Genomic DNA, 26,982 nt, shown 5'->3' with positions numbered 1-26,982 from the left:
GATTTTCCTCCCTAGCAAAAGAAGAATTTGATTGGGGAAAATACTTAATGGAAGGTGAAGAATTTGACTTTGAGCCTGATTTAGAAACACCGGTAAGTAGTATGAAATGGTACTGTATAAAAGTGCAGGGCAAATTGGCAAACTGTTTCTGTAGTTCTTAGTCCCTTCCAATCTGTGCCTCTTAAACTGACAGTGATCCACATTCAGTAGTGAAAATCTGTGGCTAGTTTAGAAATACCTTTGCCTTTAATCTACATTTTAATATCCCTTTATAGATTATAATAGCCCAAATCCTATTGTGTATCTTACACTGGTGTTATTGCAACAGTAGATTGCTACTAATTAGAGCCTGTCTGTGATTCCTCATTGGATATAAGTCAGGTGGCATCACATGCAACATGGGATCCAACTGGCAGTGAAGAGCTTGGATTCCTGGCTACACGCACAGTGTGACTCGTCACGAAGTATGAATCACACCTGCTGCTCTAATTAGTGATGATTGGCTGCTGCAGTGGCATAATTTCCCAGATGCTGGTGTCAGCTATTGTAGAGGTTTTCAATCAAAATGATTTCAACACCCCTCCTTTGAGACACAGTACCTACAGTTCTCTGTTTTTGGAGATGTATCACCATAAGGGGATGTACCTGGTAGCTTGCTCCTTTTGCTAACACGTCTCTCTGTGGGCTGCTAGTGAGCCTTTCTCTCTACATGTTGGCTTATCCAGAAGGCTGGTCCTTAAAAAGCTCATTAGATGCAGGCAGAAGGCATTGTTGGTATCCCTTGTAATAGTACCAAGATGGAGGCTAAGACAGAGCTTGTTGCTTCTATGTCAGTACTGAAATTCTGACTGTCAAAAGAACATGAAATACTTGTGTCCCACTCCTATGCATGCGATCACAAAAGATTGGACTGTGTTAGAATTTGTATCCTTATGAGAAATGTGTCCATTTGTGGCTATTTGTCATCATGGCCAAAAATGGAACGCACATGTTTTAAGCCAGATATGATTCCTTATGGTGTGCTGATTGCCTTCTTTATAATTCATTGGTAACTTTTTTGTGACAGCTGGATATAACTATTGAATAAATTTTGCAGAACTAAATGGACCTGTGATCTAATCAGCTCAAGAATTCTTACATTTCTATGATTTTTACTCATGGAAAATGTGAAAGAAGCTATTGTTAATAATGTTGAATAACTGAACATCTTAAGGCAGGGAACAACTCATAAAACAGCTTCACAAAATTTTAAACTTATAAAATAATTTTAAGCAATATAAAACAATTGAGTACAATAAAACAGGGTCTGTAATCCAGCATATTCTAAATGAAGCATGGTCATTAAGCTTCAAGTGCTTGCTGAACAGCCAAGAAAAAGTTAAGATTAAGGGCATGATCCTAGCTCAAAAAATCCTACTAGCTTTAGAACTCTGGGAACAGACAAAAATCTCCTTATGCTAGTACAGAGAAATAATTATTTATCTTGTTTAACGGTATGTTAGAACAACTCAGTGTGGCAAAAGGTGCTTTAGATTTCCCACTTGCGTGGGATTAAAATAATGTTTCACAGGAATGGTCTGACATAAGTGATGCTGAGGAAGATACTGAACCTTTGAGTCGAGAAGATTCTGGCATTCAGGTGGATAGGACACCACAAGAAGAACAGGATCAAAACAAGAAGTCGACATCTCATGTCACCTGGAAGGGTTAGTTATTTGAAGCTTGTTTCACTTTCGTAGAGTGTTACTATTGGATGAAAACTTACTAAAATGTGCAAAAAGCTTATATTGACAATTTGAAATTCTGTATGACAAATGTGAAGGAGCTGCATGGTCTTTTAAATAAGGAATTCTAAAAGATTCTGACTTACTGTGATGTCTGAATAGTACCATCTTTTGAGTATTTATTGTATACTAAGTGGATACTTCCCTAGAAATTTTGGTAAGTCCTTTGGAACAGATTTTAAGGTGGCTGTTATAGTACTGTTAGAGATGTTCTGGTTACTAATTAGCCTTAATGGTGGCTATACTAATATTGCCACACTGCTTAATGTTAATTATACTAATGGTTTATTTCTTCAGCTAAAGAGCAGGACTGCCAGTTCTAGAGTCTAGTTCTTTATTTGCTAATTACGTTTAGCAGAATGTCAATATTAAATCTGTACTGATTCTGAAGTGAAGACACCCTTACACTTGAAACTGAAGGCTCAACCTGACTTACAAAATCCCTTTCCTTTTTTTGTTTTTAAGTTCATGAAAATTCATCATGCAGCCTGTGGAGCTTCTCTTGCCAAACTATTCCTTGCTCAAGGTCCCAATTATCCCTTTGGATAGTTGCCTGTGTGTAGTTTGTCATCCCAGCTAGGATAACAAAGTCCAGTGCAAAGCATACGTATGATTTGATGGATGTGTTTTAAACTTCCTTGCCTTCTCTAACCAGAGAAAGTAGAAGAGGTGTGAAGTCAGCCACATGCTTGATTTCCTCTGTCCCCAAACATACTTCCTTTCTTTCCTTTCCTTTCCTTTTCTTTTTTTGCTTACTAGGTGGTTTTCCTTATTTGTGGCTTTTCAGAATGACACTTGTTTTGGTATGCTCTGAAACACTTGAGGTTTATTATCTTTTTCACTTTGAGCATGTTCTTATGCCCATGTTCTTATGTAAGGTAAGCCATAAAATCCAAGTTGCAAAATTTGTTTAATTAGAATTTATAGTTTCACTAACTTACATTCTAAAAATGTTCAGTCTAATTGTGCAATGAATGACAAACTTTCCCTTTAGTATTAATGAAAACATGCCACTTCAATGGAAATATCTTCTCTGTAGGTGAACCTGATGCACGTACCTGGCTCCAACAACATGTGGTTGCTCCATATTGGACTGGTAGAGGAGTTCGTTTTTCCCATAGTTTACATTTTCATTCCAATTTAGCGGCTGTATGGTAAGTAGTTAAGTAGCTAAGTTTGTATCAAGAGGATTTCATTCATGATGACATTGACCACTAGACTATCTTAAAAACCTTTTTACAGATTCACTTACATGAGATAAAACATTACATTGACTTTGTTCCTCTTGTTGCCCTATGTGTCTGGTTGTTTTGTGGAGAGTAAATGCGTCTTGTAATGGTTTAATTGAATAGGACAAGTTTATCAAAAAAGCCCCCTTTCCTTTATGGAACTATTATGACATGTTTTGAATGTCTTTTGCTGTGCTCTTGGGAAGTCACAGTGTTGAAAGAGCAAGGTTTGGAAATGCATTAATAATGCACAATGAATTGAATTGATAATGGTCAAGCAGACTGGATGCTGAGAAGTGATTCGTTATGGAATGAGTTCCTTCTAAAGTGTAAGTTCTGGATGACCCATCGAGGCAGCAATTTTAATCTAAGATTGAATTAAGAACTAAGATTGTTACATATTTACACTAAAATTATCAAATTTCAGCCAAAAATATGAGGTTGTGTAAAAACAATATTTTTTTCAGTCTTAGAATGTTATTATTTTGTTCTTAGTGTAGATGATTTCTTTGGTTATATGGGTACATTCACTGGAGCTGAGCTGCAGTGGAAGGAGGTAGAAGAAAAAATGTTTGATAATCTCTCCTAATGATCTCAGTTGTTACAAATGTTAATGATTTTTCCCTTAGGGAGCAGCATTTATATAACAGTGATCCTTTGTATATGCCAGAAGAGAGAATCCTCATCACTGAAACACAGGTCATTCGGGAAACAATTTGGTAAGACTGAAGAAATTACCCCATGAAATTCATTTAAAGATTAGATGTGGAAGGGCAATCTCGATATTCTGTAAATTTTTGTGGATAACAACCACATTCAAAAAAGTGGTTAAGCCATTCTTTATTTCAGCATTGTTACCTACAGAAATTCTGCTACTATCCATTGTTATATTTCTAATAGAATATCTTGTGGGGGTGGAATAAGAGTTCTACATTCCTTGTTAAATAACACTGCGAACATGTGTCAGGTTATTAGCTGCAGGAGTGATCTTCAAAGGACTTTGCTTCCTTACACAAACTAATTCACTTCTGTATGGGACTTACCAGTGGGCAATGTAAAATGAATTCTGTTGCCCAAAATAAATGAGAGAAAAATTAGTTTCAAAGCAAGAGTTATATAATTGTGCAATGAATGACATTGCACAATTAAGGCACCCTCTTAATGCACTCTAAAAATTTCTTGTATAACATTAAGTTTTTAAAATGCTAACAGGGAATTATAACAGTTTCTCCACTACTGGTGTACACCAAAAGTGCCTCCTGAAATCAGTGGGGTTTGCAGAGGCCTGATGTTTTGATTAGGATACTGTGAAGTGTTTGTGTGTGTGTGTGTGTGTGTCTTTGTGTGTGCACGTGTAAAATGTTAATTCATTTAATTTTAAAAAGCAATGCTGTATAGACCTATGTTTTTATATATTTTTTTCCTGCAGGCTTCTTTCAGGTGTAAAAAAACTCTTTATATTTCAGCTGAATGATGGAAAGATCACTGTGAGAAATGATATCACGGTAACCCATTTGACCCATGTAAGTTAAGTCTATTTTAACAAAAATCTTTGTGGTATAATCAGGCATTTAAAAAGTGGTTTTAGCATGTGGGGGAAGGAAGGTATGAAAAATGATAACCTATGTTTCTTGAGTTCCCTATATTGGGCATTTGGCCTAAGAAAATCTCTTTTTGCTTTATAAAATCTGCAATGAAAGCTAGATTTGATAAAGGGAGTATTTTATTGCTGACAAATCCCCTTTCTTTTGTAGAGCTCATTAAGATCAATGCTGGAAAGGATAGCTGCATATGGGCAGGTTGTATTTAGGCTGCAAAAGTTCATTGATGAAGTCATGGGTCACAGCTCTGAAAGTGGAATACATGGGGCCATATCCACTCCCAAGAAATCTGCAGAAGCACCATTTAGAACTTATCAGGCTTTTATGCGAGCTCTCTATAAATATTTCATCAGTTTCAAGGAGGAACTTACTGAAATTGAGAGGTGCATAATTAACAAAGGTAAAATACTATGCATAATTGTAGGATGGTTGGGGAAATCTGAAATTCAGGAGAACTGTTTAAGCTGATAGTCACACATTGTAAAATGTGGAGTTCTATTTGTGTTTTGCAGATACTACAGTCACTCTTTCGATAGTTATAGAGAAGCTATCACCTCGACTAGCACAGCTAAAGGTACTTCATAAAGTCTTTAGCACTGGAGTTGCAGAAGTACCACCTGACACTCGCAATGTTGTAAGAGCTTCTCATTTGCTAAATACATTGTACAAAGCTATTCTTGACTATGACAACATCGGAGAAGCCTCTGAACAAACGGTATGTGGATGTGCTTGCTTTGTTGTAATTACTGTACTTTCCTATAGAAATCATATACAGTGGTGCCTCGCTTAGCGATGTTAATTCGTTCCGAAAAATTTCTGCTAAGCGATTTCATCTCTAAGCGAAACGCGGTTTCCCATTGAAATGCATTGAAAACCGGATAATCCATTCCAATAGGAACGAATTGCCGTCCTTAAGCGAAAATCGACATAGGAAACATCGCTAAGCGAAACACGGTTCCCCAATTGAAATGCATTGAAACCTATTCAATGCATCTCAAGGGGAAAAATACAACAACAAATTAAAAAAGAGTCAGAACAAAGTCAAATTTGGTTAACCAAGCGTTTATTAAGTGCACTTTAAACATTTTAAACAGTAAACTTTAACTTTATAAATAACAGAAAAACATTTAAAAAACAGCACACATGAGGCTGTTTAAACCATCGTTAAGCAAAACAGGGGACCCAAAATTTAATCGCTATGCGAAGCATGGTCCCAACCATCGCTAAGCAAAAATCGCCCATAGGGACCATCGCTAAACGAAGCACAAAAACGCTCTGAAAAAGTCGTTGCTAAGCGATTTTGTCGCTAAATGGAGCGCCCGTTAAGCGAGGCACCACTGTATGTCGGCTGAAGGTTAAATTTGTTAATTCTTCAGCTCAAAATTGTCTCTCTCTTTTCTCTTGATGCAAGAAAATGACAAATCCTTGTGCATCTGATTGTTCTGATAGCAGACTGTAGGCAGTTAAGGACTCTTAAGTATGTTTAAAATATTCCCTGCTGTGTAAGTGGATAAATGCCATCATTTTGTATGATACTTCTAGTATGCTGGGATGTAAAGCACCATTCGTGGCATTCTGATCGGGGGTGGCAGCTTTCCTTATTCCCTGCTTCACTCTGAAAATCTTCATGATTTTCTAGAGCAGCATCCCATGAGGCTTTAAAGGCTGCCAGAAGAAGCATATATCTGCTTTCAGAGTGAATTAATGTACTATTTATAAATTGGTAATCTTTTAAAATTTTCATTGCAGGTCTCCCTGTTATTTTCACTCTGGGTTGAAACAGTAAGGCCATATTTGCAGACAGTGGATGAGTGGATTGTCCATGGGAACTTATTTGATCCTGCTAAAGAATTTATAATTCAAAGGTAGAGAAACCGAGCATCTCTCATAAATATGTTCATGTTGATATTTCTTAAGGCAGAGAATAGATGAAAACAGCTATAATGAGGTCACAGTAGGTATCAGTCCACAAGTAACCCTGTTTGTATCAGCTATTATTTTGTTGCTGTCTACCAACATCCTGTGTGGTCATCACTTTTTTTGTCTGTCTAGCATAGGAAATCTCCTTTTTTGTGGAACTGCAGTCAAAAGGAACTGCTGACTGTGATCTTTGCTCAGCCCCAGCAAGGCTGAGACCATGAACGAGCAACAAGCTGCTGCTCTACACTGAATTATTTGGGCAGTTGTTGTAATTTTAAAAAATGATGAGCCAAATGTATCCACAATTATGTTTTAATGAAAGACTCTTTGAATATTTAGCAGACTAGGTAAATATGCTGTGCATCCTTCAGGTGAATACTACTTCATTTTACATTAACAATGTCCTCTGAATACTAATTAGAGCAAATATATTTCAATTCTGTTTTAAAATTACACTGGAGATATGGAACTGAAGATGCACACTGACATAGGCCTGTCTATGTTCATGCTTGTCGTTTGTTTTATACAATGTTTAAGAGCTTGTTACCAAAATTTCAGGCTTTTGTATTTTTTAATGGCCATTTTGTGTGCTGCATAACAATACATTTGGTGAAAAGCAGGGAGTGATATATACTGTAAGAGCCTGACCCATTTTAATTGTTGAAGGCCATTCAATCTATTCTAAATTCAATACTTTCTCAATTACATTGAATTAGTATCTCCTGAGATCTCACCTGGTCATAGGAGCCTGGTTCTTCTAATCTGCTTACCTACTGTGAATTCTAAACTCAAGCCACACCCCAAAGCATCTGATAGTATTTCTCTGTAACCTGAAATCTGCTTCCAGATTATTTTCAAATTGGAAATCATATACAGTGGTGCCTTGCTAGACGATGATAATCCGTTCCACTGAAATCGCTATTTAGCGAAATCATCGTCTAGAGAAAAGCATTTCCCCATTGGAATGCATTGAAACCTGTTTAATGCATTCCAATGGGGAAGAATCGTCGTTGTCTAGCGAAGATTGGCCATAGGAAAACCACTTTGTGAACCGCCGATCAGCTTTTTTAAATTGCTGTCTTGTGAAGCTTAGGTCCCGAAAACACCTGTTTTGCGAGAGCGGAGGGAGTTGTCAAAATCGTCGTCTAGCGAAAATCGGTTTGCAAAGCAGGGACCAAACATTGTCCAGCGAAATTCTCCTATAGGAATCACTGTTTTGCGAATCGCTATAGAGATCGCAAAAAGTCAATGTCTAGCGAAAAAACTGTCATGCGGGGTAACTGTCTAACGAGGCACCACTGTAAATGCGGTCTTTCCAAGGAAGCAATTACAAATTCATCAGAACTAATTATCACCTTTGCCTGTCTTTGCAGAAACAAAAATGTTCCTGTTAACCATAGAGATTTTTGGTATGCTACCTACACATTGTATAGTGTATCAGAAAAGACAGAGAATGAAGAGAAAATGAGTGACAATGCTAGCGCCAGCTCCGGGAGTGATCAGGCACCCTCAAGCAAACAACACACCATGGTCTCTTTTTTGAAACCGGTACTGAAGCAGATCATTATGGCTGGGAAGTCCATGCAGTTGTTGAAGAACCTGCAGTGCTCCGAAAGCTCTCCTCAGCAGGCGGCATTGAGAGGTGAAAATGGCTGTGGTATAACATGCTCTCTTGCTTCATGATAGTTCCAGGTTGCCGGTCCTGATGTTTAGTAGCCTGCGATTCCCATGACATGGCTCATACATATTTGGAAATATTGGCTTCTGTTTCAGTTTCCTAAGTAGGTAGTTAAACTAAATATTCAAATGCGACTCCCCGTATTTTCTACTAAACTTTGACTCGTTTAATTGTAAAATATTCTTTAAAATGATTAAAATAAAAAGAATATTTTGAATGTAAACAATAACCTCTTGTTAAGACTTCAGTCATATGAGATTAACGGTGGTTTTTGGTATCAAATCTCCTTTTGCCAGAAGGGCTATTTCATAAACCCAGCTTTGCCAGTTTGTGTTGATATTTAAATATGTATGCATTTAAGTGACTATAGGCACAGTTGTTCTCATGAGCAACAGTCATTTCATGAACATGTCCTAATATATATCAGTCATCTAAACATTCGTGGTCATTAAAGCTAAGTACAGTGGTGCCTCGCATAGCGAGGTTAATCCGTTCCGGATTAACCTTCGCTATAGCGAAACATCACTAAACGGAAATAAAAAAGCCATAGAAATGCATTGAACTTTGTTCAATGAGTTCCTATGGCTTTAAAACTCACTGTTAAGCGATCTTCCTCCATAGCGCCGCCATTTTCGCGCCCTCGGTAAGCGAGGGCAGGGCGCGAAAATGCAGCGCGGACTTTCCGGCGGCCATTTTGGAACCGCCGATCAGCTGTTCTCCCCCGCTTCGTTATGCGATATTCGCTAAGCGAATCGCTTAGCGAATATCGCAAAGCGAAAAAATGTCATAGGGGCCATCGCTGAGCGAATGCTCCAGCGATGGCCCAGAGCCCCTCGTTAAGCGATTTAATCGCTCAGCGGGGCGCTCGTTAAGCGAGGCACCACTGTATCAGGTGCACAATCAAGCATAACATTGTTAGCCTGTGTAAGCATAGTAAATAAAGTTTTAATTGTGTGAATTGGTGCTTGGAACCTGCATATAGTAATATTCCTGATTTTGTAATGTTGCATAAGAGCTCAAGGGCACCTATAGGTATTCTTGCTTGGCAAAATGTACATCATGTATCCTACCTCCTTGTTCCTGATTGGGTATAAGTGACTGGGAATGCTGTGCTTGTGGTGGCCCTTGGAGATCAGAGAACTGAATAGTCAAAACCCTGTTCTGCACCTCTACCTGTGCAACAGGAATTTTGCCCTTACTAGTAGCAGATAGTTGCTAATTAAAGACTCCCATTTTCAGTTCTAGGCCGTGCACAATCTACATGCAATGAGGCAAAATATCATTCACCATGAAATTGAAAAAGGACATTTTATCCATCACCAATCTGCTGCTGACAATGATTTCACTCCTATTGTATAGGGGGATCATGCCCAGTAGGGTTTTAGTCAATGAATAAAGTGAGTGGATGCTATGGTAACTATTGGTTCAATGGAATGTATGAAGCTATTACCTCCTTTTTGATTAGTGTTCTATAACAAAAATTCTTACATGGCCAAATAGGTGTATACCAGTGACTGAGAATACCAGCTTTCTCTGTGACAAATTACTAGCTGAATCAGCTACTTTAGTTCTGTTCCTGGAATAAACCCATTGAATCAGTGGGGATTTGCTGAGTGAACTTCTGTTTATATCCCATTGATTCAGTGGGCCTACTCTACTTGCAGCATAACACTGGATTTCAACCAAATTTTTTTTAAAATGTTGTTTGAGTTTTTTTGTTTTCCTGTTTTTCGGTTGTTTTCGCATAAATGAACAACTGTAGAGTAAATAATGTATATTTCATTATCCCATTCAGATGCAGAAAGGAAGAGCTTGTATACGTTATTTCTAGAGTCTGTGCAGTCGCGCTTGCGGCATGGAGAAGATCCTGTTCAGAATGTTATTACTGAACAGCAGGCAACCAAGCAGAGCCTAATAAAGATGCAGTCTATTGCAGAGAGACATTTGGAGTTGGATGATGTCCATGATCCCTTGCTGGCTATTAATTTTGCAAGGTAATAGAAGAGGCTCAAAATAATTGATCCACCCCATTGTGTCAAAGCCCAGAGTCCGATTTTTCAGGATACGTACAAGGGAATTCTTGCTGTTCAAATGGCAAATGTAGAGGCACCTTGTTGTAGTTCACTTTTGAGAGATAATGCTACCAGATTTATTTATTTATTTATTTATTTATTTATTTATTTATTTATTTATTTACTTACTTACTTACTTACTTACTTACTTACTTACTTATTGCACTATTCACTATTGGGCTGGGATTTGTCAGGATAAAATTTGCTAAAACTGAACTATAAAAGATAATGTATTATTTAAAATAAGTTAGATAATTTATGTATGATATGGATACATGGCAAACAGTTGAGCTGGTTGGTTGCAGCATATGGACAGGTGAAACTTTTAAGACTTAATTCAGTTGTTGCTGACTGGGGGTGGATGGGTAAGGCAGCGCCCAAGGGCTGCATTCAGTCTCCACAGACTGGAGTTTCCTTATTCTTGCTTTAAAATGGCAAAACAATGTGGCACATCTTCCAGAATTACTGAAAAACAAAGACGGGGTCACTACCTCTTGCTATTTTTAATGAGAGTATTTCTCTGAGAGGGAGGAGGGCTACCTGATGTAGGTCAGTTTGCTTCGACAGTTTGTTCATGAGGATCTCTGAAGGGAATATATGCTGAAATTATTATTGCCAAGCCTTTGTTGAAGTGTGGCTATGACAGGTTTTGCTTAGAATAAGCTCATAGATTGAAACTGATCATATCTGTCACTGTAGATCATATAAATCAAATGGAGGCATTGCTACCAGTTTTCATCCAAGTTATAATTTGGGGTGCCTTTTGAACATGCTGAAAATTGAGAGGGATTATTTTCAGCATGTGTGCCTGAACTGCGGATAGGCGTATTTCTAATGAACATCTGAAAAAAAATCTGGCATCTGCAGGTTTTGAAAGTACACTCAGAAAGCAGAACACATCGTTAGAAACGTCCATCTTGTTTGTTTGTTTGTTTGTTTGTTTATTTTTTATTTTATTTTATTTATATCCCGCCTATCTGGTCGGTTAAGACCACTTATAATAGATAAAAATTAATGTTCGTTTTTTAAACAATCATTTTTTAAAGATTTGTAATGATTTTTAAAATATTAAATTGGTTTTTAAAATATTTATTGTTAAAATGTTTTTTTAAAGAAAAATTAAAAAGCCCTCCATCATAGTAATTTCAGTTACGTTAGCAGATATATTCGAGGAGACCTGGGTTCAAATCTCCGCTCAGCCATGGAAACTCACTAGGGAGGTGGAACTGGTAAAACCACTCTTTAAATATCTCACTTACCTTGAAAACCCCATTATCTATAAGTTGGTTCAGACTTAATGGCACATAACAACATAAAGAGCTCATTATGAAATAGGCATTGAAGTTATTCTGTATTACAAGATAATGTAATCATATAATTAAAAAAAGCCAAACAGTTACTGGATCAGAGCCTCAATAAAATGCGGTTCCAAAGGCTTCTGCATAAATTATTTTGATTAAATTTTCTGTGTCCTCAAGTACTCAGTCTGGATAACATCAAAACATTTTTTCAATTTCAAACTGGATTTGTGGCTCCAGAAGCATATAATTTTAAAAGCAATATTTGAAGATGAAAAATAATGGATCTGACCAATGCTGCTTTGCAGCTGTGACTGCATTTATTCATAGAGGGTGGTGTTTTTTGTTTTCTTGTTTTCTGTTGACGAGAAATAATGTTGGAAATCCTTGGAAACTCCATCAAAATCATCAGGATCATTTTCAGTAGTTTGCTTGATTGATACTGATTCCTTTGGGCTGTCAATCCCAGCTGTTGTCCTTCTGCAGCTTGGTGTAGACAAAGTCAAGAGCTTACCTTTCTCTCTCTCTGGAAGTTGATACAAGTATTGGTATTTTTATTACTCCTCTAGGCTATATTTGGAACAAGGCAACTTTCACGAGTCCCTTACTGCTGATGATGTTTGTGTGGATAGATCATCCGAATCAGTTACATGTCAGACATTTGAACTGACATTGAGGTCTTGCCTTTATCCTCACATAGATAAACAATATTTACAGTGCTGTGGAAATTTAATGCAAACTTTGAAGAAAGATTACAGGTGAGAGCTGAAATATTTTGGTAGTAATGACTTCAAATGTTTACAAGATGCTTGGTGACTAGGGAGGGTTTGGTTTCAATTTCTGGCATACTGTGAAGGATACTCCTTACTGAGCACTGGAAGTGTTTTTCCTTCAGATAGCTGGGAAGAGACTTGGATGACTCTTGTGGTAATGGATGGTGTGGAACAGAAAGCTACATGTCAGTTCTTGACTATGATGGGAGGATGAAAAAAGTCATATTAAAAATGGAAAAGGAATTAAACATGTATATAGAATAATGTTTTTATGTGTATATTTGTATGGTTCAGGAATTATAGGCAAACTTCTGCATTTCGATTTTAAGAATTATTGTTGTGGTTTATTAAAAAGCAGTATATTTTTGGGAAAGGTGGCAGAAATCTCACATCTCTTGCATGTAATGTCAGTGAGAATACATTCTTGGAAAAACAAGTCATCTGTTTATGGAATTCCATTTCCTGTGCATTCTTCATCAAAAACGTATGTTTAAACACTGGGTCATGATCTATAAGTAAAACTTCTACAGTGTCTCAACGCAGTTACCTAATGCATGAACTGCATTATGTAATAAATAAACAAATGTGCTGAATCAGACCAGAGACCCACCTAATTCAGCATTCTGTCCTCATAGTAGCCGAGCAGGTAATGAGCATGACAGCACCCTTCTGTCGCTACTGGTGTTGAAAAGCATATTGCTATGAATTCATAGTTTAACTAGATAGTAGATGAAATAGATCCTTTTATTTCTCTTGAATTTCCCAACTTTGAGCTTCATTGGATTGCATTAGTTCAAGCCCATGAGAGAAAAACTGCCCCTCTCCCCCTTTCTTCACCTTCATTCCAGTCTGCCATAACCTCTTTTACTATTTTTCCTAAGCTAAAGAATGTTATAATGTTGCTTGATAGGAGCTTGTTCCTGCCTCTTATTATGCACATTTCTCAACCACCTGAGAGAGGAGTGCTGAGCAACTAATATAACAGTGAAAATACAGTGCTATTAAAAATGAACACAATTATTTTATTCTGGATTTAAGCCTACAAGATTATGTGACTTAATGGTGTATGAAGAATGTTTTTGGTAGACTTTTTGGAGTAGAGTTTTGCCAGTGGCTTCTGTTTGAAAGCTTACATTACATTACTGAAGCAGTGAAGTATAAAATATGTCAAAATCTGAAGACCTGTGTGCTTCTTTTTTTAGGCTAGTGGAGTACTTGCAGGCAATGAGAAACTTTTTCTTACTGGAGGCTGGTGACACTATGTATGACTTCTACACATCCATTTTTGATAAAATAAGAGAGAAAGATGCATGGCAAAGTGAACCATTCCTTAACGTCCAACTCCAAGAAGCGGTTGGACAGCGTTACCCAGAGGATAGTTTAAGGTAAACATACAAATTATATTTATATCATAACTCTTTCTGCAAGCCTCTCTCTCTCAATCTCTCTCTCAGTCTTTCTCCGCCCACCACCCCAGGTCAGTTATTGAAAGACCAGGTCACTTTGGCCAGAGGTTTGATTGCTTTTGACCTTTTGACATTCAACTGGAGGCTGCAGATTGCATACAGTATCTTGATGTAGGGAAAATTGGTTGCAATCAGTAAGATTTCTCTGCTTCATAGAGGACCTATTGCTCTGGGAAAACATTTCAGTGAAATGTTCAATGTGCTCTAGTGTAGCTCAGTACAAAAAAAGTCGAAACACTGACTGATTAGTATATTCTAATTTTGCTAAGTTAACATGATTTGCATTTTTTAAATTGTGAAGGCATGAGAGGCTGGGACCTGGAAGGAGGCATGGCTTTCATGTACTCTAACACCATCTGTGCTATAAGAGAAATACAACATAGCACCCAAGTGCCAGATCTAGCTACTGAGCTTAGTTGTTAGTACGTAACCATATAACACAATTTAATTTGAGCAAACAAATCCTATAGCTTTTTAAATAAAGTTAGTATTCCAGTGAGCATTGATACCTTATATCATATTACACATATTACGCAGCAGAGGTAACTGTAGCTAGGATGATTTTATCTGAAATGTTTTGCACTGAAGTTTCACAACTTGGTTAATCATATCCCACAGAACAAGAGTTCAGTTGCTAATACAGTACATATTTCTCAATGTAGGCTATCTATATCATGTGAAAATATTGATATAGCAAAGAAGAAGCTTCCTGTTCATACTTTGGATGGCTTAATACTGAGTTATAAGGTAATGCTAATTTCAATAGAAACCAGCTTTGAAATTAAATTCATTATTTTAATGTTGAATGTTAAGGTAATAATTAAAGTACAGCTCAACATTGAGCTATAAGTAGAGATGGGGGTACAGTGGGGTCTTGACTTAAGAACGGCTTGAGTTAAGAACATTTTGACAAGAACCGCTCTCATAGGAAAATATTGACTTGACTTACATACTTAGATTTGAGTTAAGAACTGAAAAAAACCACGTGGGAGGCAGGGAAAGTGCAAAATGTGAACTTTCAGTTAACTGTTGGCCAGTGAAAAGGGTGCCTGTCTGCTTCCTCACTCCTCCCAGCATTTAGAGAGTGGATTGGGAGTACTGTACTGCCTGGACTGTATTTTCCCTGCCTTCCCTGAACCTTTCTTGACCTAAGAAAAAAAGAAATAAAATATCCCCCTCTAGTGGTCGAAGGCAGAATAGCAGCTTCCCATTAGTTTCTATGGACGGAAAAGAGCAGATACGGATCAAATGGTTTTCAATGCATTCCTATGGGAAATGCAGATTTGACTTGAGAACTTTTTGACTTGAGAACCGCCTTCCAATACGGATTAAGTTCTCAAGTCAAGACCCCACTGTATCCGTATTTGTATACGAATATCCCCCCCAGGTGGAGATAACAAGGGTTCACTCATGATTCCTCCACTGCCGCAAGCTCTGTGGTACCTTCCTGTCGCTCCGTTGCTTGCGATGGATTAGCCACTCTATGACCTGTCAGTGAGGCTTGTCATCCTGCCGTCTGCCAGGACTGGCTAATCTGTTATGAGCAACAGAGTGATAGGAAGGCACTGCGGAGCTCACAGCAGTGGTGGAATTGTGAGTGGACAGTCTGGACGGTCTCCACCTGTGGGGGGATATTCATATTAATTTATGAATATGAATACCCCCATCTCTATAAGATAATATGTATGTGAAAGAAGCAACAGAATAATTTCATCCGTTTCTTCCTTCCTTAGGTTCCTTGGCCAGTTGATATAGTTATAAGTGTGGAATGTCAAAAAATCTACAATCAAGTATTTCTTCTATTGTTACAAATCAAATGGGCCAAATATAGTCTGGACGTGTTAAGATTTCATGGTAAGATGTTTCACGGAAACATTTAAATTCTGTGTAATTGAAAATGTAGTGGTAAAGATGGGTAGGATATAGCCACACTATTTCCAGGTTCTGGAAGAGCATAACCTTTCATGTACCTGGAAGGGAAGGAAGAACATGGTAGGAAAAGAGGATTGAAAGAGAAGTGAAAAGAAGGGGTGTTGGTACAATTAGTTATTGTGGTGAAGAATAAACTGTGTGGAAATGAAATTTCTTTATTGTAAAGATGAGCAAGATCTAATGGTTTGAAGGTCAAATTCAAGCCCTGGGGGGGGGAATCGTACCAGGTCTCAGAATTGGTTGAAAATAGTCATTAAAAAAAGGAAAGAAAGAAACATAAAATATAAAAAAACAAAACAGGAAACATCTGTATGGGTACTTCCTTTTTCTTTTTAGGGGCAGCAGAATCTTGATTAGTATGTTCTAATTTTGCTAATTTTGTTCCCTCCCAAAGTCCACAAACAAAAATCCTTGCTCTGAGACACCTTTTTGACCAAAGGCGTAGAAAGAACTTTATTTTTATTTTTTGGTAGTTTTAGAAGAGGTTGCCATGTTAGTCTGTGCTAGTAGATTAGTCCAAAAAAATTTAAAAAGTTAAGAAGACAAAAATGTTGTGGCACCATAAAGACTAACTGCTATATTTGAATGTGAGCTTTTGTGGAATGTGAGCTTTTGTCCACTTCCTCAGACAGAAGAGTTTATTCTTTTTGTTTGTTTTTCTTGGTCACCATATATTAATATTAATCTTTTAATATTAGGATGGAAGTTGTTCTTGTTGGCAGTGCTTTTTAGTTGTATTGAAATATTTATCTTTTTCTGTATTTGGTTGTTGTCCTGATGGTTGTCATCCTTTTATGAAGCCAATTCTGCCCTCTACTGATTGAACAGTTCCTTGACATGAAGAATATTTTAAAGTAGAGAAGCCGTGCCTTTTAGTTAAAGTAATAACAGAGGAACTGTAGACTGCACTGTCTTGCTGGTTTCCCCGATCCTTTACGGTATTGTTCTTCTCTTTCAAGAACTAGTCAGTGCAGCAGAAAAGCTGCAGAATAAAGGTGGAGCCGAACAAGGGCCCCTTCTCCAGTTTGGAGCACAGCAGGAACCCATTAAACAACAAACACATCGCATGTTTCTTTTAAGGATGAAACTCATGCATTTTGTCAACAGCCTGCACAACTACATCATGACTAGGGTATGTAGGATGTGAGAAGGTTAAGAATGGTAACTGTTTCTGTTGGCAATCCATAATGGTATCTCACATGGGCTTAGATTGTTTTTACCATCACTGTTGGTGACAAAAGTGCATTTTTAAATGCACTTTTGATTGAAGTGGCTTTGCCATTGGGTTGAGTAAGGCGATTGCCTCAGGTGGCAGAGTGCTGAAGATAGCAAATCTGCCCCACTTATCCCTGGAAGGTTTGTGCAGGGGTGGACTTGAGGAGGATGGTGCAGAACTGCTGCCACACTATGGCAGAGATGAGGCAGGACAACATAAAATGTCTGGAAAGACGGGAAGGAGCAGTACTGCTGTGTCATGGTAGCTGCCTTATCCAAGTAGAGGTGAAGAGGGGAGTTGCAAAAAGGGAAGGAAAAACAAGTAGTGGCCATGGCCAAGTCGGGGAGCACATGACTTGTTCCTGCTGCTTGAGAGCAAGGCGGCTGCATGTCTTTTGCCGGCTGTTCGCATTGGCTAAATTTGTTCTATAAATGGTTTCAGATGTAGGCTCTTTACAATTGGACAAATCAGACTGAGGGTTGAGAAAAATCCTCTATGTATTTTTTTTGTGTTAACATTTTTTAAAAGTTCGGTGATTTGGTAAAACCACACTGAGGGGTTCATAAAAAACAGTATTTCATTGCTAATAAAGTGGATCCGTTGGTCACACTTTCACTTACTAACCTCATTCAGAAATTCTCTCTTACGTAGAAGTTGGACGGGCAACTGTGGTTGTCTGGATGTTTTTGAACTACAAATCCCATAATACCTCATAGTTTTGCTGGCAAGTCTCATGGGCATTGTAGGCCAAAAAATATTCCCAAAGTACTGGCTTGAATCACAGAACTGGCTGTTTTGTTTAATCTGTGGAGAGTGCATTCAGTTTTATAACTGAGGGGTGTGTCACATCCAGAAGAATCACCATGTTTGTAGTCTTTTCCAGTGAAACCATCAGTGTCGTGTGGCACTTTAAAGACCTGAAAGGTGAAAAAACTTAATATCAACGATTTTCATAGACTGTGGAGAAGATAAGATGGCAACTAAGAACAAAGTTTTACTAGTCTTTATGTGTTCCCTTCTTAAAGATCCTTCACAGTACAGGTTTGGAGTTTCAGCATCAAGTAGAAGAAGCAAAAGATCTGGATCAATTAATTAAAATTCATTATAGATATCTTTCCACAATCCATGATCGCTGCCTGCTGAGAGAAAAGGTATACCATACCAATTATTTCCTACATGACTTTTAACAAGAGGAATTTGAAAGTATATACTGTTTATCATTTTTGTTATATAGAATAAGTTTTTGTCTCTCCATATTAGAATAAGTTTCTGAATTGGGAGAAAGGTGAGGTGTAAATGAAATAATAAATAAATAAAATAAATATTTATACAATTATTTAAAAGTCCACAAAATGAAACTCTATAGCAGGGACAAGATTTTGGATTAGTTACATTTAATAGAGAGTATATTTATCTTTGCATAATATATGGAGTGTATAAAATTCTTCAGTTTCTGGTTCATGTAGATTAATCTGTGTTATTCGATTTCTGCCATGGAGTTGCCATTTTGAAAGATGACATTTAAGACAACATTGGTTTTTTTTGAGGAATAGAACTTAAGCCTTTTGACCAAATTGTAATTTGAAAAAAATCCTTTTGTGCTTGTGGCTCACTGAAGAGGCCATGTTAGGTTGAGAAGCGATGGATGGATAGACAGACAAACAAACACACAAATAGGGAGATGGCTGTAGATAAATTATGAAGCACCAAAGGGGAAACTATTCTTCAGTTCCCGTCCTCCTGCTCATGACAGAAAAAAAGAGCCAATGGTAGTGGTTGAATGTCAAACTGTGGCTTGGGTTCAAACCCTCACTTGGTCATGGAAACGCACTGATGGGTGGCAATGGTAAACCACTCTTTGATTGCCTCACATATCTTAAAAACCCATTTAGGGTTGCCAGAAGTTGTAAGGGACTTGACAGCACATAATAACATGATGGAGATACTACTGTACTGTGATCTCCAAGGCTTGGGGGTGGAGTTCACTCACACTTGTGAATGTTAGGATAAAATGAAGGGAAGCAGATTCTAAGTGACTTTGCTCCAGCACTCATGTCTGACGTTATGCTACTAAAGAGACCATTGTGTGCCATTGCCATATTTGGCTCACACTAGGTTCAGGGAGATGATGTTTGGAGGTGGGGTTTTGGAGGGTTTTTTTGGGGGGGGTGTTCCCCCTCAAATGTAGAGATATTTTCTTACAGACTTCTCTGTTTCTACTCCCTTGAGACTAAACCTATATATTTAGCAATTCTTAGATGAATGTCCTCTGAAGTATGTATTTTTGGCATGTGCAAATATTTGTTGTTAAGCTGGGCAGATGTTTGGTAACCATTTCCTATGGGGGACACTGATAGGTTCACTAATTTATGTGCAGCTGTTTTTTTCAAGCAAATAAAGTGATGATGACTCACATGTTCATTTCTTTGGTTTGCATTGGAACAACACAAAAAACAGAGTAGAAAATTCAAATCTGATACAGTCCCACACAGAAACCCAAAAATGCACTGGCCAAAATTATTGGCATCCTTAACTTAATATTTGGTAGCACCCCCTTTGGAAAAAATAACTGAAATCAATCACTTCCTGTAACCATGAATGAGTTTCTTACATCTCTACTGGAATTTTAGACCACTCTTCTTTTGCAAACTGTTCCATGGCCTTCAGATTTGACGCAGCTTTCTAACACTGGCCACTATATTAATTTAATTTCCTTATTAAAACAACAGCAACCAGTTTTCAGGATAATTAATTGATGTAGTTTGTTTTGCTTTAAATTGGTATTGGTTAGAAGCACAGGATATACCCGACTGTTTCCAAGACAAATTCAGGATTCTTCTGTGTGGTATATCTTGTAGTTTAGAATACGGGTAGTGTGCAGTGGCAGAATTCCTAGTGAGATCCCAGTGAACTGATCCACAATTTATCAGTGAGAAATGTTAGGTTGACATCAATCAATGCCACTACAGTTAGATGCTAAAACCAAGAGAAAGAATTGTATCTTTGGCCTCAGTGCATATGCTCTTTATAAACTTCTGTAATGTGAATTGAATAATAATTCAATCCATTACAATTTGGCAGAGGTGGAAATATTTAGGTCCACTGAAATCAGTGACCTTCAGTGTACCTTTGTTAGGTTGTTACTGTTCATATATCTTGAAACACTTTCTGTTTCTATTTAGCTATAAGTCTTGGCATCTTTCTTTTTAGAAATTAACCACTATGGCATATAGTAGAAATTATTAGTAAGCCCACCCTCTTTCTTCTATGAAAGGCATTATCTTTCTAATGTAAATAATGTTTATCCCAAAACATGGATGATGGGAATGAGTACCACAGACCACAACGGGAATATTTTAAGGGCTTGATAATATTCCCGAGTATTTGCTACCCCTCACTGTAGGGATATTGGAATAAATGATCAGAAGAAACTGTTTTTAGCACAGGCAAAAGAATACTAACCCAGTTAGAAGAGCTGGAAAACAGGCTGGGCATCTGAGAAATGTTAAACCTTTAAATAAAATTATGATCCCAGCTGCTACTTTTAAAACTGTTTCAGGTTAGTTTTGTGAAAGAAGCAATAATGAAAGTGCTGAACCTGGTGCTGATGTTCGCAGACCGTTGGCAAGCCGGTTTGGGAGCTTGGAAGTAAGTATATGCCAATTAACTGATATTGAAATCATTTTCCAGCATCCTCCTTCTTACTGACATGCATCCTCTGTGTGAAGCATTACTATAATCCAGTGGAACGAGTGAAAAAATAATCACAGAAACAGGCTGGATCTGCTGTGGGCACATGTTGGCTGCATAATTAGTGTATTTTCTAAAGAGAAGGTTGGAAATGTTACATTCAGAAAATAAATTATAAATAGTAGTTGGTGTAAGTATCAAATATGATTGGTGATTTAATTACATTAATTAAATTATTGTTACTGTAGGAAGATCTTGGCCGTATTAACATTTTGTTTCAAATGTTTTGTGCCAATTATGGTTTCAGGCACTGATTTAGGGCTAAATCCAATTATAATCCCAACTACAGTAAGTCCATTGTAACGAATACAACTTGTTAGTCAGCAGTAATGTGAGTCCCATTTGTTTTAATGGTCTATTTTAGTCAGGACAGAAATTGAATTTGACCCTCTTGTGATTGTGCATAGATATCCTAAAAACAGCTAAAAATTGTATTGTACAGAGTCTTGCATCTGGTATCAAGCAAGCAGATTAATGCCTGAGCAATCAACCTTTGGTATCCATATGCTTCCTTTACAACTATAGGCTGTATCCAAAATTATTATCCACTACAGTAGATCCAACTGATATCAATCTGATTTATGTTCATGTTGACAAACAAGGCCCATTCGTTTTAGTGACTCTACTTGAGACTGAAATTGGATTTATTTCTTTATGGCCAAGTGTAGCCCTCCAAATGCTGTTGGACTGAAATTCTGATCATCGTTAGCTAGCATTCAATGGTACTAGAGTTGCACTCCAATGTTTAGCATGTTTAGCATCGTATTGAGGGGGAAACAACCATGTATTTGATTTGGAGAATTGTTAAGTCACAGTCCACTTGCAGAAGGCAGCTTTACTGCTCCCACCTCCATACTGTAACTCTCAAGAACAGTGTGGACTTCTGGAAGAAATGGGCAAGAAAATGTGCCTCCCATAGGTTGGCAGCAGTGGTCAGTGCTGTAATACTGTACTTGCTTCAGCAAACTATTCATGCAATAAAGTAATTATGGTTGTCCTCTGCTGTCTATATGAATTTGCTATGATTTGTGAACACAAAGTCTCATGCCCAATAATTGTCAAAACATAATGGTAAATAAAATCCATGTTGGTGTATATTCACCATGTACACCGTTAAGTCAAATATGTGATGCTGAGGCCTAATGGAATGGGTATGATTGAACTGTTTCACTTAGTTTTTGCTGATATGTTTGCTATGTGTGAAAAAACTTTAATTGTTTTTGTGGATGAAAGTACAAAGGCTACAGACAAGGATAAACTCTGTAAACAGCTCACTGTTCAAGACCTAGTAGGTCAGAACTATTTTTCTCTTTAATTTTTCAGCATAATTTGATTTTTATCTGTAGAGAATGCTTGAAAGTATCTTGTACTGTTCATAGGATGGAATCCATAACCAAGATGGAATCAGATTTTAAAAACTGCCACATGTTCCTCGTGACAGTACTGAACAAAGCAGTATGCAGAGGCTCCTTCCCACATTGTGAGTACTTAGAAAGGACAATTTTATATCTATCTAATTTGTGAGCATATTGCTCTCAGAACAACTTATTGTTAAGCATAATGCTTACCAGCAGCTAATTGCATCTTGTGTACTGGGCAATACTGGTATACAGTGGTGCCCCACATGACGACGATAATCCGTTCTATCAAAATCAAAATCGCTGTACAGCGAAATTGTCGTCATGCAAAAAAAATCCCCATTGGAATGCATTGTTCCAATGGGGAAAATACCTGCGAAGATCCTCCATAGGGCGGCCATTTTGAGAGTGCAGATCAGCTGTTTTTAATTGCTGTCTTCCGAAGCAAGGGTCAGAAAACAGCGGGAGGCCATTTTAGGAACCTGATGATCAGCTGGAAAGGTCGTCGTCCAAAGAAAAAACGGTTCCCGAAGCAGGGACCTAATCGATGTAAAGTGAAAAAAACTCATATGAACCATTGTTTTGCGATCGCTATAGCGATCGCAAAAAAGTAATTGTCAAGCAATTTTGTCATGCTGCAGGGTTGTCGTAATGTGGGCCACCACTGTATATTAGTAAACAACTTGTTATAAATACGGGTAACTTGAAAACCACTCTAAAAAACTGGATAATACACCATCTAGGACAGTGATGGCGAACTTTTTTGGGCCCGAGTGCCCAAACTGGGGGAAAAACAAAACCAGCGGGCAGGCGGCGGCAGAAGCGGGAATACCGGGTGTGGAGGTGCCTTGAGACCCCACTCTGGATCCGCCGGCAGTGCCACATGCTCTGGATCCTGGCCCAACGCCTGTCGGGGTGCCAGCACTGAGGCTGCAGCTGCCTCCTCAGGTTTGGCTGCGGGGGGAGTGGGAGGGGAGAGTAGCGATCCGGCGACTTATGGCTCATGTTCCCGCAGAGGGCTTTGCATGCCAGCTGTGGCACCTGTGCCTTAGGTTCGCCATCGCTAATCTAGGAGCATAGGATGTTTCTGCCTTCTACTACTGTAGAACCTAGCCCAGCATGGTCAACTCTCACTGGCAGCAGCTCACCAGGATTTCAAGAAGTATCCTTTCCTAGCCCTGTCTGAGGATTCTTGGTGGTCACCCCTCCAAGTGAGAGGGTAACATCAGTGCTACGTAACATCCACAGTCACATTAGATTAGATGTGTTTATTGTGATTTATTGGGCCATGTTTTGTTCAAAAAGCCAATTGCCCTCTTAGGTGCAAACGTACATTGAAACATTCAAATGGCAGATATTAACATGTTTTGCTTTGTGTTTTGGTTCACAGTGGAATCTTTAGCGTTATCTCTCATGGCTGGAATGGAACAAACATAGCAGAACACAGATAATCATGGAGCTGCTCCAAGTCTGACAACGTCTTTCCAACACAGAGAGTTCAGTTTAAGTATCTCTTGAGAGCAATATGGCAGAGGTCTTGTTTTGACTGGTTGTAGTTCGTGCCCTATATGTGTGCATAAATTTACGGAAACATGCATTTGTACCTGAAATGAAAAATGTTCACTAATAAATGAAATATTTAATCATTGAATCATTTACATGCTGTCAGGTTTTCATGCTAAATGTTATTTGGGCAGTGTAGAGGAGAAATCCACAGGGAGTCGTATGACAGGTGCTCTTTCTTGCTCAGCTCCCTCCTTTGTCTCTTTTTCCTGCCTCACCCAGATCAGAGCACTTGTGTCAGCTCCCCTGTCTTCCTATCTGTAACTATGTTAATCTGGCCAGGTCAGATCTTTCTTTTCCTCTGCGAGGAACAAACAGCGAAATTAATGTTGTTAAATAAACATTTAAAACTTCTGTTAAACTGGCTCCTGAGTGTAATCCCAAATGCAGTGATAGTAATGTATTATCTTGAAGTTCTGTATTTTTGCTTCTTTGAAAGATGTAATTCCATTTTGCTAAACAGAAGTTCCTAAAACTGTAGTGTATTTTATTTAATTGTTTTTCCATAGAAATCAATTAGTTTTTTTTTTTACTGTGCAACAAGCCTTTAATGCAGTGATTGACTTAAATGCATAATTTAAAATTCTAACCTTGGTATGGTTTTTCTAATAGCTTTGGATGTTCATATGGAAGTTTGTAATCTCAATTGTTCCTGGGATTATCAGTATAACTGTATTTTCTGGGCTTACATTATTTGTCAAAATAAAATACAAGGATGATGACTCCTTTGCTACACTATGAATATATTCTTACTGTATTTGCCTGTTACAAAATCTTATATAGGTTCTCAGATTCTTGAGGGAACTTCATGGGAACTATATCAGTGTGTTATATATAGATTTACACATGACTCACAATATTGCCTAGAAAGTGGCTTGTGGCCTGCTTCTCAATCCTGGTAGAGACAGCATGGAATCAAGAACGCTTCTGCTATTGCATGTGATGTGGTATTTGAAAACAAAAGTCTGTGAATTCTACTAAGTACTGCTGCTGATGTGGTCACATTTTAAAATTTAAAAATAATAAAAACATATCTTAGAAACAAAACAAACTGAAGTTAAACAAGAACCTAATCAAATAAACCTCAGAACTAACATGAACTCTATAATAAACATAATAAGAATGGGAAAAATCATAAAGCACAAATCTTGCCAAATTGTTTACCTCTCTTTGGAAGCAGAATAGGTGGAGAGCTAAATCTGCCATTCTTATGAAATTACAGTGAAGCTGATCTCATGCAGCAAAAGCCCTGCACCTGTAAAGGCAAATTTAGCTCCAGCAAGACAGAACATAAATATTGAAAACATATTGCTCAATGTAGTAAGTTACACAATAGGGCCATGGAATCAGCGGGAGATCTGGTGGGTGAACTTTAAGTTCCACTGATTCAAATTGAACCCCAGCTGCAACTATGTAAAAAGTCACAACTAAAGTAGGCCCATTTGAATCAATAGAATGACTCACCAAATCCCCAATTAGTCATTGGGCCTACTCTTATTGTGTCCTACTATTTCTAAGGGACAAGATTTTGGACAAGAAGTAGCATTTGAATGACTGCTACTGGCGTTTTTACAAGTGGAGACTTTCAAAGACAATGTGGACAGGAGGCCTCAGACTAACACATTGAATTGGGTCTGGAAGCAAATAAGCCGCCTGTTGTTTACAGCAAGTGAAATATGAGAAAAGTAGTTTTCCCTGTTGTCAGGTATACAGCTGTATTCCTATCATCAAGCATTCCCGAATCATTTCAAAAGTCTGAGCAAATGTTATTTTAATTAGAAAGATATGATGGTCAAATTTATTCTGGCTATCTGTATAAGTCTCACACAGTTTAAGGGACAGAATTAATCTCTTTGTTAATTTTCTAGCAAGAACAACTATGTTAAGCAGTGCTAAAATGTGCCCCATTACATTCTCAACAGTATAAAAAGAATTTGACTAGTATTTTAAAAGCAGCTTCCTTAAATGAAGTATTTATTACTTTTTCATCAACCTGCCTTTTCCATTTAAAAAAAAGGCGAAAGGTGGCTAACATGACCAAATTAAGCAGCAAAACTGATTAAGATCATAATAGCAATCACCCGTCAGTTACTGATTCTGTGGGATGAAAGGAGGTCTTTATCAAAAACTAGCCCTGCTGCCTGGCATTACCAGCACGGAGTAATTTTCTGAAATTAAATGCATCTTCCTTCCATCCTTTGGCTCTAATAGTTTCCGTATGGTGAATGCAATTATGTCAGACCTGGGCAAACTGCAGCCCGCGGGCCACATACAGCCCAACAGCAGCTCCTGTCTGGCTCGGCCGTCGCTGCTGAGTGAGCCGGAGCGCCGGCTCCAGTCACCCAGCACGGCAGTAAGCAAAACTTACTTACCAGCGTCGGATCTCGTGAGTTTTGACTGTTACTCTTAAGCCGCAGACTGCGGAGCCTGTGACTCAAGAGGCCAGAAGCGATCCTTGCACTGGCGACATGACGATGCATCACGTTGCCTGCATGGGATAGAAGACAGTCGGAAAGGAAGGCTACGGGGGAACAGAGAACAGGTGAGTTAGCTCAGTGTCGGGTCCCCTCCCCTCCCCCCCCCCCGTGAACGAATTACAACGCTCACATAGTTAATTCCCTAAGTTTAGGGAGTTAACTATGTCAGCCTTGTAGTTCATTCACTGCAGGGCCTCACCCAATGGAGCCCTATTACTACCCACAAATTGGGGGCCTATTACTACCCACCCCTGAACACAGTGGATTTTTCATGTGGCCCCCTATAGAAATTAATTGCCCACTCCTGGATTATGTGGAAGTTGGAAAACCCAAAGGATAGTAGGAAGGATAGTAGAAGGATAGTAAGAAACCTAATTTGGCGGCGGACGAAACTGGCAATTACAGGCCCGTCGCCAATGTTTCTTTCATTAGCAAAGCGGTGGAGAGGGTGGTGGCTGACCAGCTTCAGGCTCTTTTGGATGAAACAGATGCCGCACCATGGTACAGAAACGGCATTGGTCGCCCTGCATGATGACCTGTTGAGGGAGGCTGACGGGTAAAATATCTCTGTTGGTCCTCCTCGACATCTTGGCGGCCTTCGATACCGTTGATCACGGTATCCTCCTGGGGAGGCTCTCTGAGTTGGGAATTGGTGGCCTGGCGCTTGCCTGGCTCTGTTCCTTCTTGGAGGACCGCCCCCAGAGAGTACAGCTTGGGGAGAGTGTCTCGGCCCCATGGAGCCTCAACTGTGGGGTTCCACAGGGGTCATTTATCTCCCCAATGCTGTTTAATATCTATATGAGGTCACTTGGTGGGATCATCAGGGGGTGTGGGGCATCGTGCCATCAGTACGCTGATGACACCC

The 26,982-nt window shown here is 38.5% G+C and overlaps 1 protein-coding gene and 1 long non-coding RNA gene across 3 annotated transcripts in view; one reads left to right on the top strand and one right to left on the bottom strand.

The window, feature by feature from the left end:
* The window catches only part of TUBGCP5 (tubulin gamma complex component 5), a 32,932-nt gene extending 8,570 nt beyond the window's left edge, over nucleotides 1-24,362 (top strand). For both annotated transcript variants that reach the window (XM_072994440.2, XM_072994441.2), the window contains 19 exons: nucleotides 16-92; nucleotides 1,571-1,706; nucleotides 2,824-2,938; nucleotides 3,643-3,732; nucleotides 4,443-4,536; nucleotides 4,768-5,014; nucleotides 5,127-5,329; nucleotides 6,364-6,479; nucleotides 7,908-8,176; nucleotides 10,008-10,206; nucleotides 12,152-12,340; nucleotides 13,558-13,740; nucleotides 14,484-14,568; nucleotides 15,555-15,675; nucleotides 16,713-16,885; nucleotides 17,995-18,120; nucleotides 20,529-20,617; nucleotides 22,099-22,199; nucleotides 23,468-24,362. In XM_072994440.2, the coding sequence (XP_072850541.2) occupies nucleotides 16-92; nucleotides 1,571-1,706; nucleotides 2,824-2,938; nucleotides 3,643-3,732; nucleotides 4,443-4,536; nucleotides 4,768-5,014; nucleotides 5,127-5,329; nucleotides 6,364-6,479; nucleotides 7,908-8,176; nucleotides 10,008-10,206; nucleotides 12,152-12,340; nucleotides 13,558-13,740; nucleotides 14,484-14,568; nucleotides 15,555-15,675; nucleotides 16,713-16,885; nucleotides 17,995-18,120; nucleotides 20,529-20,617; nucleotides 22,099-22,199; nucleotides 23,468-23,514 (2,660 nt within the window). In that variant the 3' untranslated portion in view covers nucleotides 23,515-24,362. The remainder of the gene's footprint in view (nucleotides 1-15; nucleotides 93-1,570; nucleotides 1,707-2,823; nucleotides 2,939-3,642; nucleotides 3,733-4,442; nucleotides 4,537-4,767; nucleotides 5,015-5,126; nucleotides 5,330-6,363; nucleotides 6,480-7,907; nucleotides 8,177-10,007; nucleotides 10,207-12,151; nucleotides 12,341-13,557; nucleotides 13,741-14,483; nucleotides 14,569-15,554; nucleotides 15,676-16,712; nucleotides 16,886-17,994; nucleotides 18,121-20,528; nucleotides 20,618-22,098; nucleotides 22,200-23,467) is intronic.
* On the bottom strand, nucleotides 17,739-26,144 carry LOC140705747 (uncharacterized). Its single transcript, XR_012085236.2, has 3 exons — nucleotides 26,013-26,144; nucleotides 24,805-24,895; nucleotides 17,739-17,886 (listed from the first exon to the last, which is right to left on the bottom strand). It is a non-coding gene; the product is annotated as an uncharacterized LOC140705747 (long non-coding RNA).
* Nucleotides 26,145-26,982: the final 838 nt, after the last annotated feature.

This window comes from Pogona vitticeps, chromosome 3 (assembly GCF_051106095.1).
Source record: "Pogona vitticeps strain Pit_001003342236 chromosome 3, PviZW2.1, whole genome shotgun sequence".
Lineage (NCBI taxonomy): Eukaryota > Metazoa > Chordata > Lepidosauria > Squamata > Agamidae > Pogona > Pogona vitticeps.
Note: the sequence above shows the minus strand (reverse complement) of the source record. Positions and strands in the feature narration are given on the sequence as shown.